The 14,777-nt window shown below is 42.9% G+C and overlaps 1 protein-coding gene across 3 annotated transcripts in view; it reads left to right on the top strand.

Moving 5' to 3' along the window:
- The window catches only part of NCALD (neurocalcin delta), a 58,342-nt gene that overhangs the window by 33,246 nt on the left and 10,319 nt on the right, over positions 1 to 14,777 (top strand). For all 3 annotated transcript variants that reach the window (XM_026842884.1, XM_026842883.1, XM_026842885.1), the window contains exon 2: positions 7,808 to 8,204. In XM_026842884.1, coding sequence (XP_026698685.1) covers positions 7,827 to 8,204 — 378 coding nt within the window. In that variant the 5' untranslated portion in view covers positions 7,808 to 7,826. The remainder of the gene's footprint in view (positions 1 to 7,807; positions 8,205 to 14,777) is intronic.

The following is a 14,777-nucleotide window of genomic DNA, read 5'->3' as shown; positions in this document are numbered from 1 at the left end:
CTTTCCCCCCAACTCCTGATGCTAGAAATACTCATGGCTAGTAATTTTTTTTTTCATACCACACACTCAGCCTTACAGGAAGCGCTTTGGAAAGAGACACTTTCCCTGGAAGCCCCAGTGAAGCTAAAGCCAATACAGAGGTCAGGGTGTGTGAGGGCATCATCCCTTTCCCTGCTCATGACTGAAACACTGCTCACTGGTCTCAAAGCAATTCCAGCTGAAACCGTGGGCATTGCTGAGAGCAAAGTGATAAACATTAGGCTGTTATCTAGTTAACCCACTGATGCTGAAGACCCTGATAGTAATGTACTCTCTATTGACAGGGGCATTGTCTTACTGCTGCTTCTCCTTCCTCCACCCCCATGCCAGCCCTCATTGCTAAAATGCACAAAAGAGTTATGATAAAGAGAAACAGGAGACAACGTGGAACAGTTGAGCATTTCTCTGCCAGGGCAAATCTGAAGGGATAAGAGCCTGGGCTTTTAATGTTCGCTATCCATAAGCACCTCCAAGTTTGAAACACATGAACTCTGCAGCTGTTCCTGCTTGGACTTCCCACCTCGACTAGAACACAGAGCTAGCTATAAAGGTTTTACTTCTATTTCTTGTCTTGAGTTTCTCCTGGAGGCTGTAACAGGAAAGCACAAACCAAGTACTGTCAAAAGAGCAATTAGGGTCACCTTTTGTAGGGGAAGTATCCCCAGTAAGGGGACTGGAGGAGCAGGAGAGTGACACAAGACAAAACAGTAACTTGCAGCAGTGAAAATGTCAGCATCCTGGAATCAGACTAAAAGCCTAATACTGCATGAGTGACATCTATTGTGACAAACAGATTATGAAATATCAGTGGGTAACTGGACAGCATGTGTCCCATGTTCCCTCTATTGACAAATAAAGCATAAATACTGAATGATGATCCCATCCACACCTTTTCCTCTGTTTTTTGCTCTTCATTTCTTCATTATTCTTCCTGTTCTTTAATGACAGCTATAGAAATTTTACTCCATAGTATATGTTTCAGGCACTGAGTACTTGTTATACCACACTGCAAATCTGTTTATTGCTCTACCTTGTGAATATTGATAACAGAATGTCAGATCTTTTAAATGAATCTTGCTCATGAATTTTATCCATTTTTTGTTGTTTACCAATATAAGCAGATAAATTGAGGATAGCAAAGCTCAAAATTCTATTCTGCATGTATCTGGTTTTTTGCTAAGGCCCTCTATGATTTTTAATAAGTTTGGTTTTCTTTCAAAAATATGTTTCAAGATGCTGGTTTAAAAAAGAAATAAACAAAAGCCTTTTTTTGGCAAGCATTGCCACACTGGTTACTCAGATGAATGTGTGAAAACAAACTAGAAATGGCCAGAAGTGGCTGCTTGCAAGAGCCTGCAAGGTAGTTTTCTGTGGGACCAAGAATTAAAAAATCTCTTGACCAGGTAGCACTTGCATTTCATTGTGGAAGGCTAAAAGCCAAGAAGTTATTCTTCCCAGCACTGCTGCTGCTATAACCAAAAGCACTATGTCCCATGAGTGGGATCCTGCACTGATACTTAAATTTCCAGTGGAAAAGTGGAGAGCAGTGCTGGAGGTGGCTCTGAGGTTGTGAACATCAGAAGGGCAAAACGAGCAAAATGAAGGAAGAGCACTCTGCCTGACCTGCTGCGGGGGAGCTCAGTGAACACTTAGAGAGTTTCCCAGTGCTGGGGTGTGGCAGAGATCACTGAACACACATTCCTGCCTTGCTCACCCCAGTGTCACTGGAGAGCTACAAGATCACAGACAGTGCATTGCCCACAGTTAGTGTTGGGTTTACATTCACAATCAGGCCACAGCAACACTGGTGTTCCAGCCACAGGACAATGGCATACACAGATGGGAAGAGAATGTGTCATTTGAGATAGCTGCTGCTTTGAAACATCTCATTACAAAGCTTGGACAGCAGTTAACAGTATTACAGCCTGAAAAAATAACTCACCTTATGAAAGAAACTTGGCTTTTATACCAGAATGTGTTCACCAAGACCTTGACTTTTGTAAATGTGCATACCTTCCCCCATTCTGTCTGTGTGGACAAAGAGGAACCAGAGATGCAGCTGGAAATGTGCATCCACCAGATCACAAATTACAGCAAAATTTGCAGAGACTGCCATGTGCTGTAACTGGTGAACTGGTATTTGGTATCTGAAAATTTACTAAGCAATGATAGCAGCTAGCAGAGAAGAAGGAAGATAGTAGCTCTAACTCTGAGAGGTGTTGATAACAGGGCAAAATTTTTGGCCTGGAAGCCCTAGAGACACATCCCCAAAGTCCCATGCTCTGAAATGCACTGCAGTCTTCCCTTGACATCCCTGCCTTAACGCAGGGTAAGGGGATGCCATGCTGCAAGGTTGCATCAACCAGAGGTTTAGTCAACTGGTACAGAGCAGCACCCCTTCTTTGAGTTTGTGATAGAGTGGAGTTGCACAGTGACAGGCAGAGAAGTAATTGAAAGGAGAAGCAGAAAGTAATAGCAGGAGAATTTATCTTGCAAGAACCCTGTCAGCTGCATAGTGGAGGCTGGCTTGCAGTGACAGGAGATGGTGGGTAGGACATGAAAGAAAGTGAGATCCCTGCTGTATCCAGATGTGTAGACAGCTTGAGAGATAGATGGTGTGTATGAGTCCACTTGTCACACGCACAGGTTTTAGTAACAATCAACAGTTACTCTGGAGGAAATACAACAGCGGTGACGGGGAGTGGGGAACCACAGGGTCTGTCTGCAGAAAGCACTCCTGCTGCAGACAAGTCATTAGGCATTGCCACTGGGGACTGACTCATGCTGGAGCACTGTTTCTTGTGACTGACAGGTTCAGAGTGATAACTGTCCTGCTCAGCCTTTGGTTCATTCCAGCGGTCGTCAGGAGCTTCTTCCGCTACTTCTTCAGCTGCTTGGCAGGGATTAAAATCCCACGATTGCTAGTCTCAGGGAAATCCTCAAATTATGTGTTAGAAATGTTAAAGACAGCATTGCCCCCGTAAGTGGATTATTTCTTGGAAACAGGTCAGACCATGCGTAAGAAGACAAGAAACAGCAGTTTCTGAAGACAAACAATAATGAGGTTCATCCCTGTTTTCTGTAATATTACAGAGCCATATTAAGTTATGTCAAATGGTACTAGTATGTCTCAGCTATGCTGGAGAAATGATGTGTTACTAAAACTTTCTCCATCCATCCCCAGAATTACCTCTGTGTTCATCCTGTGGCTTTAGGAGTGTATAAACTGGCTGTGTAAAAGGCTTCCTGCATTGTCCAGTGTTCTCTCTCTGCCAACTGAAAGATCATTCCCTAAAGCTCATGTTCTGTTATCTAGTGCTTTCTAATTTTAAATTGTGGAATAGCAGTTAAATCACAAAATGGAGCTTTCATTGCTTCTTTCTGAAAAGTTTCTGCCTTCATTTTTACACAGTTGATCTCTGCAGCCAAGCCTGTGGTGTGATTTGCCTTGCTGTCCCCACTGGAAATATATCAAGCAGGACTTATCTTCAAGCTGATTCTTTACACCTTTCAGGTGTTGTGTATGCTGTTAGCTACAAAGTACCCAATATTCTAAATTCTCCATTTTTAGACCAACACTTCTATGGACAGGTGACCCTTTTTCATTATACTTTTTCTCAGCCATGGACTTCCCTTCAGATTTAAGCCTAAATCAAAATTAAGATGTCTTTGTCAGACTGAGCTCAATTAAAAAGAAAAAAAGGGGGGGTTGTCTTTATATGATGGTTGTTAAGTTTGAAGAGGAAGAGCATTGTTAGAAATGTGTTGCTAGCATTTTCTTATTATAGTGAATCCCTGCTTTAAAAAAAAAAAAAAAAAAGTGTTTTTTTTTAAGGAAATATGTTTAGATGCTTGCATTGCATTCACACAGAACGTGTTAGCTTCATGCTCTTGTCTGCTACAGCTTCCCAACTCCTTCAAGGCTATTTCTTAAGCAGGCAATATGTTTGCCTTACCCTGAGGTTTCAGATTGAGGTAACAACAGCAAGTGAGCAGCAGCAAACTGCTGACAAGAGATACATGATAGAATAAGTGTTCGTTGCCTTTCTGTCCAGTCAGTTCTCCCTATTTGAGGAGAAGGCTGTAAAGCCTGATGTCCTGTCTGCACACAATATACTGCACTGCAGGGAAAGCCAGTCAGTGTGGTGTCAGTCACTACTTCATTTATTTATTCTCTTAGATGCTGAACTGTCACAGCCTGTTGTCTGTCAAACAGCTCTGTTTTCAGTCTTGTCTTAAAAATTCCTCACCTAAACCTGATTAGCGCAAGCTCTAAGCATATACTTTACGGAGCAGCACCTATGACAGTTCCTACAATAATCAGTGAACAGAGATTCTTCCCCTAGCAACCATACATCAGTGATGCTTTCCTTTCTGATCTTCTGTAGTTGTCAGCTGAAATGGTATCAACTCTTCAAGCCATAAACACATCACATTCTTTTACCAAACAATATTGCCCTCAGAATTAAGACCTTAATATTTTTGTATGTAATGTTGTCCCATATGGGAAGTCATTCATGTGTATCATGTCTAATACCATTGTATCAGAGGAATAAATTGTAGAAATGCAGTTAATCATTAAACACTTAATTTGGCTTTGTTTTGTATACCTATAACATCTATTTATCAGTATTGTCAAATTTTTACTTTGCCATTGCAAATGCTTTTTGCTATTTGCTTGCTGTATTTTTAAAATTTAATCATTTATTAGAAACTCGAAAGATCTACAGGGGTGATAGATAAAGTGTGAAAAATGCCTAAAATCAGATCCAATTTTATTTCATTGTATGCAATTTATTGCGGTAATTGTTAGCTGACATTCTCATAGCTCACTGTACTCTGCCTATAATCTAATCTATCCTGAAGAGGCAGGCAGCAGTGTATGAAGTGATTATAAGGATCTTCAAGTGTCTTCAAGGATTTTCTGTGCTTGAAATGCAAAAGCATTTTGATCTGTTGTTGATAGAATGAGCACAATAAATCCCATCGTTAGGATTCCTAGAATAAAGAATTTATACACACCTATTAGTAAGGAACAATCTGGAGGGCAAAGAACATGATAGAAATTAATCACAACTGAATTCAGAAATAATCCTACCGATTTTGACTGTGTTGCCTGGCATCACAGCAGCTGTGAATTTCAACGCCTTACTGCAAGCCACATGTGGTTAGCTCTCCCTTTCTGCCTAGAGAACATAGATTTTTCTGGTTATGATGTTTTGCTCCTACCAATGCAATGAAGCGTGTTGTGCTATTCTTTATTTTTTACTATTTGATAAAAATACGTTGCACTGGCAGCCATGTGCAGTTATAACGGCACCGTTTTTTGAACTGAAACACATTCTTAGTGGCTATCTCTTGAAGGTCACTGCCTGCATGTTACGGCACTATTTTATTTTTCAAAAGACCCTGGACTGGAAGTGTGCACGCCGAGTTTTGCGTTTTCAAATGTTTGAGTTATTAAAAAGCAGTAAGGGATTATATAGCTAATGCCAGCTCACTCCTACGGCAGCTGGCTTGCACATTAGTCAGAGATCTTCCTTTTCTACTCTAATTGTCTGAAAAGTGTGCAGCCCCTGGGGTTGCAGAATAGCTTCCGACTGTGAGTGTGGGGAGCTGCTACCTACTCTAGGGATTTTACTGGTTTGTTTTTTATTAAACTGGTGCCACTCTAAACTAAGCCTGGCCACTGCACTTGTCCAGTTGCTTTCCCATCCTGTTGGCAGACCCTGCTCTTGTTGTTTTGCCTGACATCAGCCCGTCTGGCTGCCCTAATATAATCCGTTCACTCAGCTAATTCCCACGTTGTTTATTATGGACTCTGTCCAACACCCGCTGAAGGCAACACAACCTTCAGCTGCTTTGGCAGCTGTTGGACCAGGCCTATAAAACAGGGACGTTTTTGCTATTTTCAGGGTATTAAGAGTTTGGATTACTTAAAAACTGTACAGTGTGTTTTGATCAGGATAAAAGGAGGAAAGGCAATAGAAAAAACTACCTTTGAGGTGGCACCTTCCGCTCTCCAAGCATTTTGAAGACACTTCGGAGGAAAAGACATTGTTTGGATCAAGGTAGTCACCCAGGCTCCTGAAATGGTCAGGAAGTGGAAAGGCTCCCGTTGAGCAGGACTTTTAACTCCTCTTTATGAACAGGGGAGTCTGTTCTCCATCAGCTGTGTAGGCAACAAGTTTAGACTAGATATCTAGTTACTGGACAGCCATATGTGGATCATGTGAAGACACAGATAGAGCTAGGATGGATCCCATTGTTTTATCCTTGAGAAGTAAAGCTTTCCGGTCATTCTGGTCCAAGAACACAGGTGATTAAGGAGTCAGTCCTCTAGCTACCTTGAGGAGTTCAAATTCACCTTGGGGAGAAGGGGAGCTTCTCATCACAGTAAACAATTAGCATCAATCCCGGGGAGCCTCAATTTCTTCTTTCCGGTGCCTAATAGAAGAGACAGTAGATTAGCTTCAAATGGTGCTACATATCTCACTATCTGCTTCTGTGTAATAATACTGTATTGAAAATATTACCTTGATCTAGAAAGAACATTTTATGAATGCTCATTAGCCACTCCATCCATCTCTGTGGTCCAGAGACTCCAGTCTGACAACAGGGTGAAAGTCATATGTAAATTATTTTGCAATTCTACTTAAATTATCCATACATCAGGTTTTAGTTGTGACTGTCATTCGTATGACAAATTCTCAGGCGGGTTTCTGTCGGTAGAGAAGGAGCTTCCCACAATACAAATATAATGCTAAACTTCCAGTAAAACTGATGATGTTGCCTTTTGGATCCGACGCACGCAGGCTCCAAAATTTAAAAGCTAAAGGGCATCAGTCATTAGTAAATCTGCTACACAATGTGATATGTATCAACTTGCCTTAAATAACATATAATTAAGGTGATTTAACAGAAGCTGTATCCAATAATATTTCTTAATGGTTAATTTAAGGGAAATGAATTTCCAATTTGGTTGTCTGGGTACTTTTTTTTTTTCTCCTCCTCTTTTTTTTAAAGATTTTTTTTCAAAGAGCTGTGACCACCCACATTACTATTACTTAGTAATAGAGTCAATTTCTGGCTACAAGGAGAATTAAAAAACACAATAATAGTTTGGGGTGGAGGAATCCACCATTGATAAAATCTTTTCAGATTTTGTCTGCATTTGGAACTAAAATGGGAATTGGTCCATGCCAAAGAAGAGAGGCAACTTCTGGGTTGCTCTGTTTGATTCTGGTTTTTGAGGTCCTGGTTTCAGTGTACACTGCAGATGCACCTTGATCCTATTTTGGAGCAAGACCAAGTGAACACAGCCTTTTGTAGCAACCTGGTTTATGCCAGAGATACAAAAAAATGTATCATCTGTCTCATTCAGGTCAGTTCCTTGAGACAGCTGGGTAACTGGGATGGAGGGTGTGTTGCAACACACAGCTACTGGTCACCTACACCTTGCAACAGCCATTGCTTACCTTGTGATTTCAAAGCAAAGTAGGATGACAATAAGTTCAACGTAACTGCAGTTCTCCAGACTGTTGAAAAGACAATGTAATCAACATGTGGATTAGGTTTGTTAATTTTTTCAGAGTATACTTGTAGTAGTGGAAACTGCCCAAAGTTTCAGTTGATTCCCAAAAGTGAACTATCATCAGAAAACTCAGAATCCAACATACTGTTCTTCTACTGCCTCCAAGCTAATAGTTATTAATAATTAGTAATTAATAATAATAATAATTCATATGTGTTTGCTTTTCCTCTGCAGGTAATATTTTGACACCAAAATGGGAAAGCAAAACAGCAAACTACGCCCTGAAGTCATGCAAGATTTGCTAGAAAGTACAGACTTTACAGAACATGAGATCCAGGAGTGGTACAAAGGCTTCTTGAGAGACTGTCCAAGTGGACACTTATCTATGGAGGAGTTTAAAAAAATATATGGGAACTTTTTCCCTTATGGGGACGCTTCTAAGTTTGCGGAACATGTATTCCGCACTTTTGACGCCAATGGAGATGGAACAATAGATTTCAGAGAATTCATCATAGCCTTGAGCGTAACGTCAAGAGGTAAACTGGAACAAAAGCTGAAGTGGGCATTCAGTATGTACGACCTCGACGGGAACGGCTACATCAGTAAGTCAGAGATGCTGGAAATCGTGCAGGTATGTGCTGCTCAGAGGCACCCCCTGGCCTCCCTTCTTCCAAGCAAAGTATGAAGCAATGTAGCAATGAGACACTGAATGAAAAGCTCTGGCAGCATTTGGGGGATTATGGTCTTGGTTCCCTGTATAACGGCCTGAATATAAAATGTTACTTCATTTGGCAAAGATCATGTTACAATTCCAACTGCAGCAGTTAATGTCCATTGCAAGTTTTTCCTGAACAACACGCTGTGAGGGAAATTCTCCCTTGGGAGTTCTGCTGGGCTGGAGCACAGCAACTTACCTGCTGATAAATGTGATTCTGTCCTCTGGGAAACCACTGTCAATTAATTGCGATTAATTTCAGTTGAACCAAGTAGTATCTTAGATCAATCAGGTAGTGTACTATTAAGGAGGGCAGGCTCCCTCCACAATAAGAAAAAAATATTTGAAATCATTCTGTTATGAGGAACCAGCTCACATATTTTAAAAGGTGTCTGTCTGCCTAGTTCCAGTGAGGTCTGCATACTTAATAACATGCTAGCTGTCTTCATATTAAGTTGCCAGTATAGATAAACCTTATCTGGGTAGATGACGATTCCATACACAGCCTCTTTGAATGCTTTTTCTTGTGGTGTTAGTTGGAGACCCACCTCACTTTGGCTTCCTCTAACATGTTTTTACCCTTGAGGCACATCACTCTACTAGAATCTTTAAAACATTTTTGATATGGTAGTATATTTACACAGCTTGAATCTGTGTAGTGCAGTGCTGTTTAAAAAAAAACTCAAACCAAAACAAAAAACTGTTATCAAGATCTTTTCTTTCCCTGGAAATTTTGAAGTGTTAACTCTGTACTGTTTTATTCAGACTTATATTTGTGCTGGAAATCAAGGGAAAGGAATGCACACAAATTGCAGTCTGTAATGGCAAACCATGTGTACAGAGTCAGCCTAACGTATGATGCCCTTGTCTTCCTACCAGGGCTCTGTCTCATGTTCTCCAGACAGTAGCTAACATGAGCACTTGCACTGCTTCAGCAAGACCAGATACAAAGCTCAGCTGCAAATGTAGGGGGTTTGTGCCGTCTTTCACTTATTCTGAGTTCCTGTGTGTGAGTTAAAGAGCAGGACTGTTCAGAGGCAGAGACCTCCCTGTCTCTGTGCCATGACAAACCCCATGGAATATTTGCATTAGAAGATACTCTGTTCCTTACAAATCTTCCTCTCCCCTGGGCAAGGTAAACAGGCTATCAATTATTGTTTTCCTAGCCATATTTCTCCTCATGAGAAAACAAAGAGAATCCCAAAAGAACTGACAAAGTACAAAGCAAACACAAGGAACCAAACCTGAGTGAGTGCCTGCTCCTCAGGAGGAGGAGATGCCCCAGGACCACGGGACCCCTTGCTGCTGTTGAGTAGCCTGGGAAGGCGTCAGTGCTGAATGGCAGCACAAACGCCCTAGACCAGAAGATTTACAGTCATGGAGAACAATGCCACAAATGTGTTCATGTCAAATTTAATTAAAGCATCAGTGGCTGAATTCTCTGTAGCAAGCCAAGCGAGGACCAGCAAAACCAGCAGCTTTTTTCAGTTACCACCGGTCCGATCACCAGCATGATTAGAGGCTGAAATGCTCTGCCCCCTCTTCACAGTTGTGCTGGTACCAAATCGTAGCACTGTTCTTTACAACTGTGATGCTATCGTCAAATGAAACTGCAGCTTAGGGATCAGTGTAGGGAGACGTTTTGTGAATTTGTATACCCAACCCAGAGCAACACTGACTGTGTACAGCCCTCAGCCTGACACTCCAGCCCTCCCACTGCACTTCTTGGGAGGTTTGAATCTCTCCTCCTTTCGGATCTCACCTGAAACTCAACTGACCAATGCCTAGGTTTTTTTACCCTCTCCACACATTTTGAGGGACTACACAAAAATCAATTATGGAAGCAAACAGCCTAATAAGCCTGAGCAACAGCCATTTCTGCACCATGAACCATCAATTGTTTTACAGTCAGGAAAGCTCTTTCTGTGATGGAGCTTCCCATGAAGCAATGTGCTTGTAGATCTCAGCCTGCTCTCTTATTCCAGATGTTTATGGTCATAGTGATCTTCCTGTATTGCACTCGTCACCCATAGCCCCTCCCGGTGGAAGAGGATTTGTTGCACAGTCTCTGGAAGCATGTTCAGCTGCTATGTGAGAAACTGAAGTAGATGCGCACATTTCTTGCTTTATTGAGGGGTTCCTTTGATGTAGAGTGATTAGACTTACAAAAACCCAGCTAACAACTATCACTTTCATTTATGAAATATTATTTTTTAATATGAAAAAACAGGATTCTGTATCAAATGTCTTCCTGGGGGCACTCAGCCATCGCAATCTTTCTGATAGTGAAAAACAGAACTCTGTTCTATCTCTGATATATGTCTCAGAGGAACATATTACATGTCCCTTAGCTAGCATACATTTGCATATTGGTACAAGAGGATTTATTATGTTTTTGTTGTTTTTTTTGCATGAGACAATATATCAAAATGAATGCTAAAAGAAGTACCATCAATTTAAAAGTCTTAGTTTCACAGAAAAATACCGCCCCTATTACTGTGGGGTTACTATATCTTAAATAACGTAGGGACAAGGCATGCTTTTTTTTTCTTTTGAAAGTCCTCTCTTCATAGTGATTTTCACTGTTATGCTGATGCTGATGTGTACTTGCATTTCCTTTCTCATGCTCTGGCCAAATCTAACACCTCTGCAGGCAATGCAGACATTGCACTCTTGCTCAGCACTGCAAGAAGGTGCTTGTGGTAACAGCAGCAGCACTGGAAAAAGCAGAGCTACTGGTTAAGATGGCTCATGTCCCACAGGAGCCCTTGCCTTGCCATCTGCGAAGAAGGTGAACATGAATGGTCCATAATAACTTTCTGAAACCCATTGTCTCTCCAAAGCGATGGGCTAGAGGGCAAAGCATCTGTGGTCCTTTAAGCTCCGTTTGCCATAGTGCTGTTAACCATGTACGCATAGCCTGTCACAGACTCATCACGCCTGCCCATGAGCTTCCCCTAGACAAGACTCCAAAAAGCCCTTCTTCGAGACGTACTTGAGCCATCCACATGGAGCTGGCTGCACAGTTTGGAGGATCACATAACTTGAAGGACTTCAGCAGTGGGCTGACAATTGCAGAGCCTAATGATAGAAGGTCCACAGGATACTGCTAGACTACCAGGCGTAGCACATCTGCAGAGTACTGTGGGAAGATGCTTCATAGCCTGCCCTCTTGACAGTCCTCACAGCAAATCCTCTCAGTTTCTCCTGCTCTAGAAATGCTTTTCATGTCTCCCATATGTTTACCTATAATCTAAATAGACCAGTCCACTCAAAAATAGCTGCAAACCAGCTAGAAGATTTGTCTTTGTTCCCCTTGCTGAAATGGGACATATTTGGAAGAGTCTCTTAAAATAAGAGTTCAGATAAGAGCTTGAAACCTTGTTCTCAGGGAACATTTTTTCACTGTATGGAGTCATAAGACATGTTAAGAATACTGAGCGGAGAGATGAGCATAACACTTTCAGTTTAATACAAACAGAGCGCACATGTTTCATTTGCTGGGATAGCTTATTTGTAAGTCAGGAAGAAATAGAAACTGGTATGGGAAGAAGCAGAAGCTGATATGGTTCTCAGTAAAGACAATGTCAAAAATCCCCATGAGACTGAGAGGAAAGCAGTTTTTCAGGGCAATTATTCACTTCATGAGACTCTTAGCTGTCAAAATTTATTTCAACGGAGTAAAAAGGATTGACTGATAATTTGTGCTGTCATTGCTGCCATCACCATAAAGAGCTCTTTGATGTTTTGCCAAGCATGGCAGGAAAATGTAGCCCCCACCAAGGTTTCTGGCCTAAGTGACACAGTGGCAGCCAGTGACTGGGAGAAAAACTTGTGTGAATGAGCAGAGGGCTGAGATTTGCCCTAAATCACCCACCACCACTGATCCACATGCAGGTGGAAAATCAAAGGGAAGAGCTCAGCAGGGAACCAGCCAGCTCAGCTGAAGCTGGAGCCTGTGCTCCATCCAGTGATGAACAAAGGGCTCTGGAAGCACAGCTTCTTGGTGGCATTCAGAGGTGCCAGGGAGCTGTAAGGAGCCCTCCTGATGGAGTGCACCTGATAAAGCTGCCCTGACTCAGGTGTCTGCTCACAGATAACCACCTCCAAACCTTCTACTGAATGCCACCAGTGGCATTCAGCCCAAGTGCTAGGAGGCCAAGGAGTCGTACTCCACATGGAGTGGAGCCCTTGCAGTCTTTCGGTCCCAGGTTGCAGCCCAGGGTTAGCACAGCCCAGCTCCATGTAATTATCCTTTTCAAAGCTTGCTCTTTCAAGCACTCAATAAAGAGCTCTGTGTAGCTGCATTGAATTAATATGGGGCAAGTTTCAAGATTCTTAATCAGCTTTAGCTGGCTTTTACTTTGGGAAAAGTTCCCACTGAACTTCTGAGTAAGGACATAAGAATTTGTCCAGAGTAACCATTTTCAGCATGAAAGGAACGCTTACTATGTTATTCCCATCTGGCTTTCCTAGAATATCTCATCTGTTATTCCCTTCACACGCCTCTGTGAAAAGGACCCTGTAGGATGAAGTCATCCTGAAGTGCTTTTTTTTTTGTCCTAAAAATCTGCATATTCTTACTATGGTTACTTTGATCAGGGTAAACATGCCTGCACTCCCGGTCCAGAGCATTCCTCCCACACTTTCAATACAGATTCTCTGCTTTGCCATCCTCTCACCCAGAGTGAGGGAATGACCCCTCCACCTCTCTTCCTACCCCAGACAAAAGCCAGACAGCTTAAGATGCTTAAACATTAGCAGATTTATAAGCCTCATCTCTGCTCTGACCCCTACAAGCCTTGCATGCCTATGAGGATGAAGAAGGGGTAAATTCTTACTGTCCACCCTACCCTTTTTTTTTTCTTCCCTTATTGCCTCCTTCCTCCAGCTCCCTCATCCCTATGTTCATATGGCTGCATGTTTATCCTTTCTTCTGTTCTCCTGGTTATCAGATGGTCACAGTTGTGTGGACAGCATCCCTGCCTGTATGTAGGCTCTGCCCAATACTCTGGCACTCTAATTCTCATAGGAGCCTTTGGGCACTCCCCCGCACAAATCATGATGATGAGGATGACTATTGGCCACCAATTTTCCATTCATCCAGCAGCTGTTCATGCTGAAATGTTTTCCTCTGTTCCCCTGTTCAGGCCCATAGCCAGTGTTACAGACTCACCGGAGGGCAGACCAGGAAATCCACAGTCACGGTGTTGATGACATAACTGAGGGAGCAGATGTTTGATTGCATTGAGCATGAAGTGATGAATAATTAATTAAACAGCCAACTGCCTTTCTCAGGGTGTAGCTCTTCAAATTATTTAAAGGCCAGAAGATGTGAAAGGTGAGCTGCTGGCAGAGGAGAAGCTGATCAAGATGTCCAAGGAAGCAGTTGCTCCCTAGTCTGAGTGTAAAAGGTCTGTGCTGCTTAGCAGCATCCTTCAGCTAGTGAATCTGTGCTGTTACATTCCTGGAGCTGGCCCTTGGGAACCCTCAGCCAGATGATGGGAGCGTGCAAGCCAGAGTGCCTTCATGTATGGGAAAGGTGGGGAGGGGAGATCCAGTGAGCAGTACTGAGCTTGCACCAAGGACCCCCCCCTTCCCAGAGCAAGAGGAAGTGAAGAACAAATAGCTAAAGCAATCACGTCTGCACTGTTATCAACTGACCACTGCAGACACTGTGTTTTGGGGGAAACAAGAATTTGAACCTGTGGAAGAAAGCGATCCACATCTACACCCCAGGGCTGGAGGGCACAGTGACTGCCCAGTGCAGCGCCCATCACCCAGAAGTCAAAGAGCTGCCACAGGAGGCAGAAGGAGCTGGTCAGACCAGGGCAGTGCTGCTTTGAGCTGGGATATGCTGCCTCTCTAAATGGCCGGGAGGATCCCCCAAGGCTACCACCACCCTGCAGATGTCTGGCTGCTGCTGTTCTCCCAGCTGTGTATCACCATAAAGTTATCTAACACAAACCCCACTTGTTGCTGGTACTGCATGCTCACATTTGCTGGCACCATTTGGATAAGCAGTTCAGAGACAATTACTCATTCTTGTTTTAAAATTAACGTTACCTCTGTTTTAGGGGTGGCTAGCACCATAAGTGAGTAATGGATTTGTCTATGGAAAGACTAGCTATGGGTAGCACCAGTTCTGTGTGGGACCAAAACATCTGCTCTCTGTGAAACAAATTGTGAATGAGGTTTTAAGCAACGTACGCACACCAGCCCCAAGGAAAAGGCCACCTCCTTGCTGCTCAAGTCTTCTTTATCTGTGAGACATGGCAAATGGAGGGAGTGAGTCACCGCTCTCCCTGCAGGCAGGATGCTGACCAATGTGGGAGAGAAAGGACATGGGGGCTGCAGCAAAGGCAGGATGAGGAGTCGGGGTGGTGAGGATGGAGCCAGGGTGGCCAAAGCATGGAGACACACTGCAGCACAGGACAAGACCTCTGTGGTCTTAGCATTCCCCCAAGCACTGGAAACTGCGAGTGCCTA

This window comes from Athene cunicularia (genome assembly GCF_003259725.1).
Source record: "Athene cunicularia isolate RWA chromosome 2 unlocalized genomic scaffold, athCun1 chr2_part1, whole genome shotgun sequence".
Taxonomy (NCBI): domain Eukaryota; kingdom Metazoa; phylum Chordata; class Aves; order Strigiformes; family Strigidae; genus Athene; species Athene cunicularia.
This window is presented reverse-complemented; position numbering and strand designations above follow the sequence as displayed.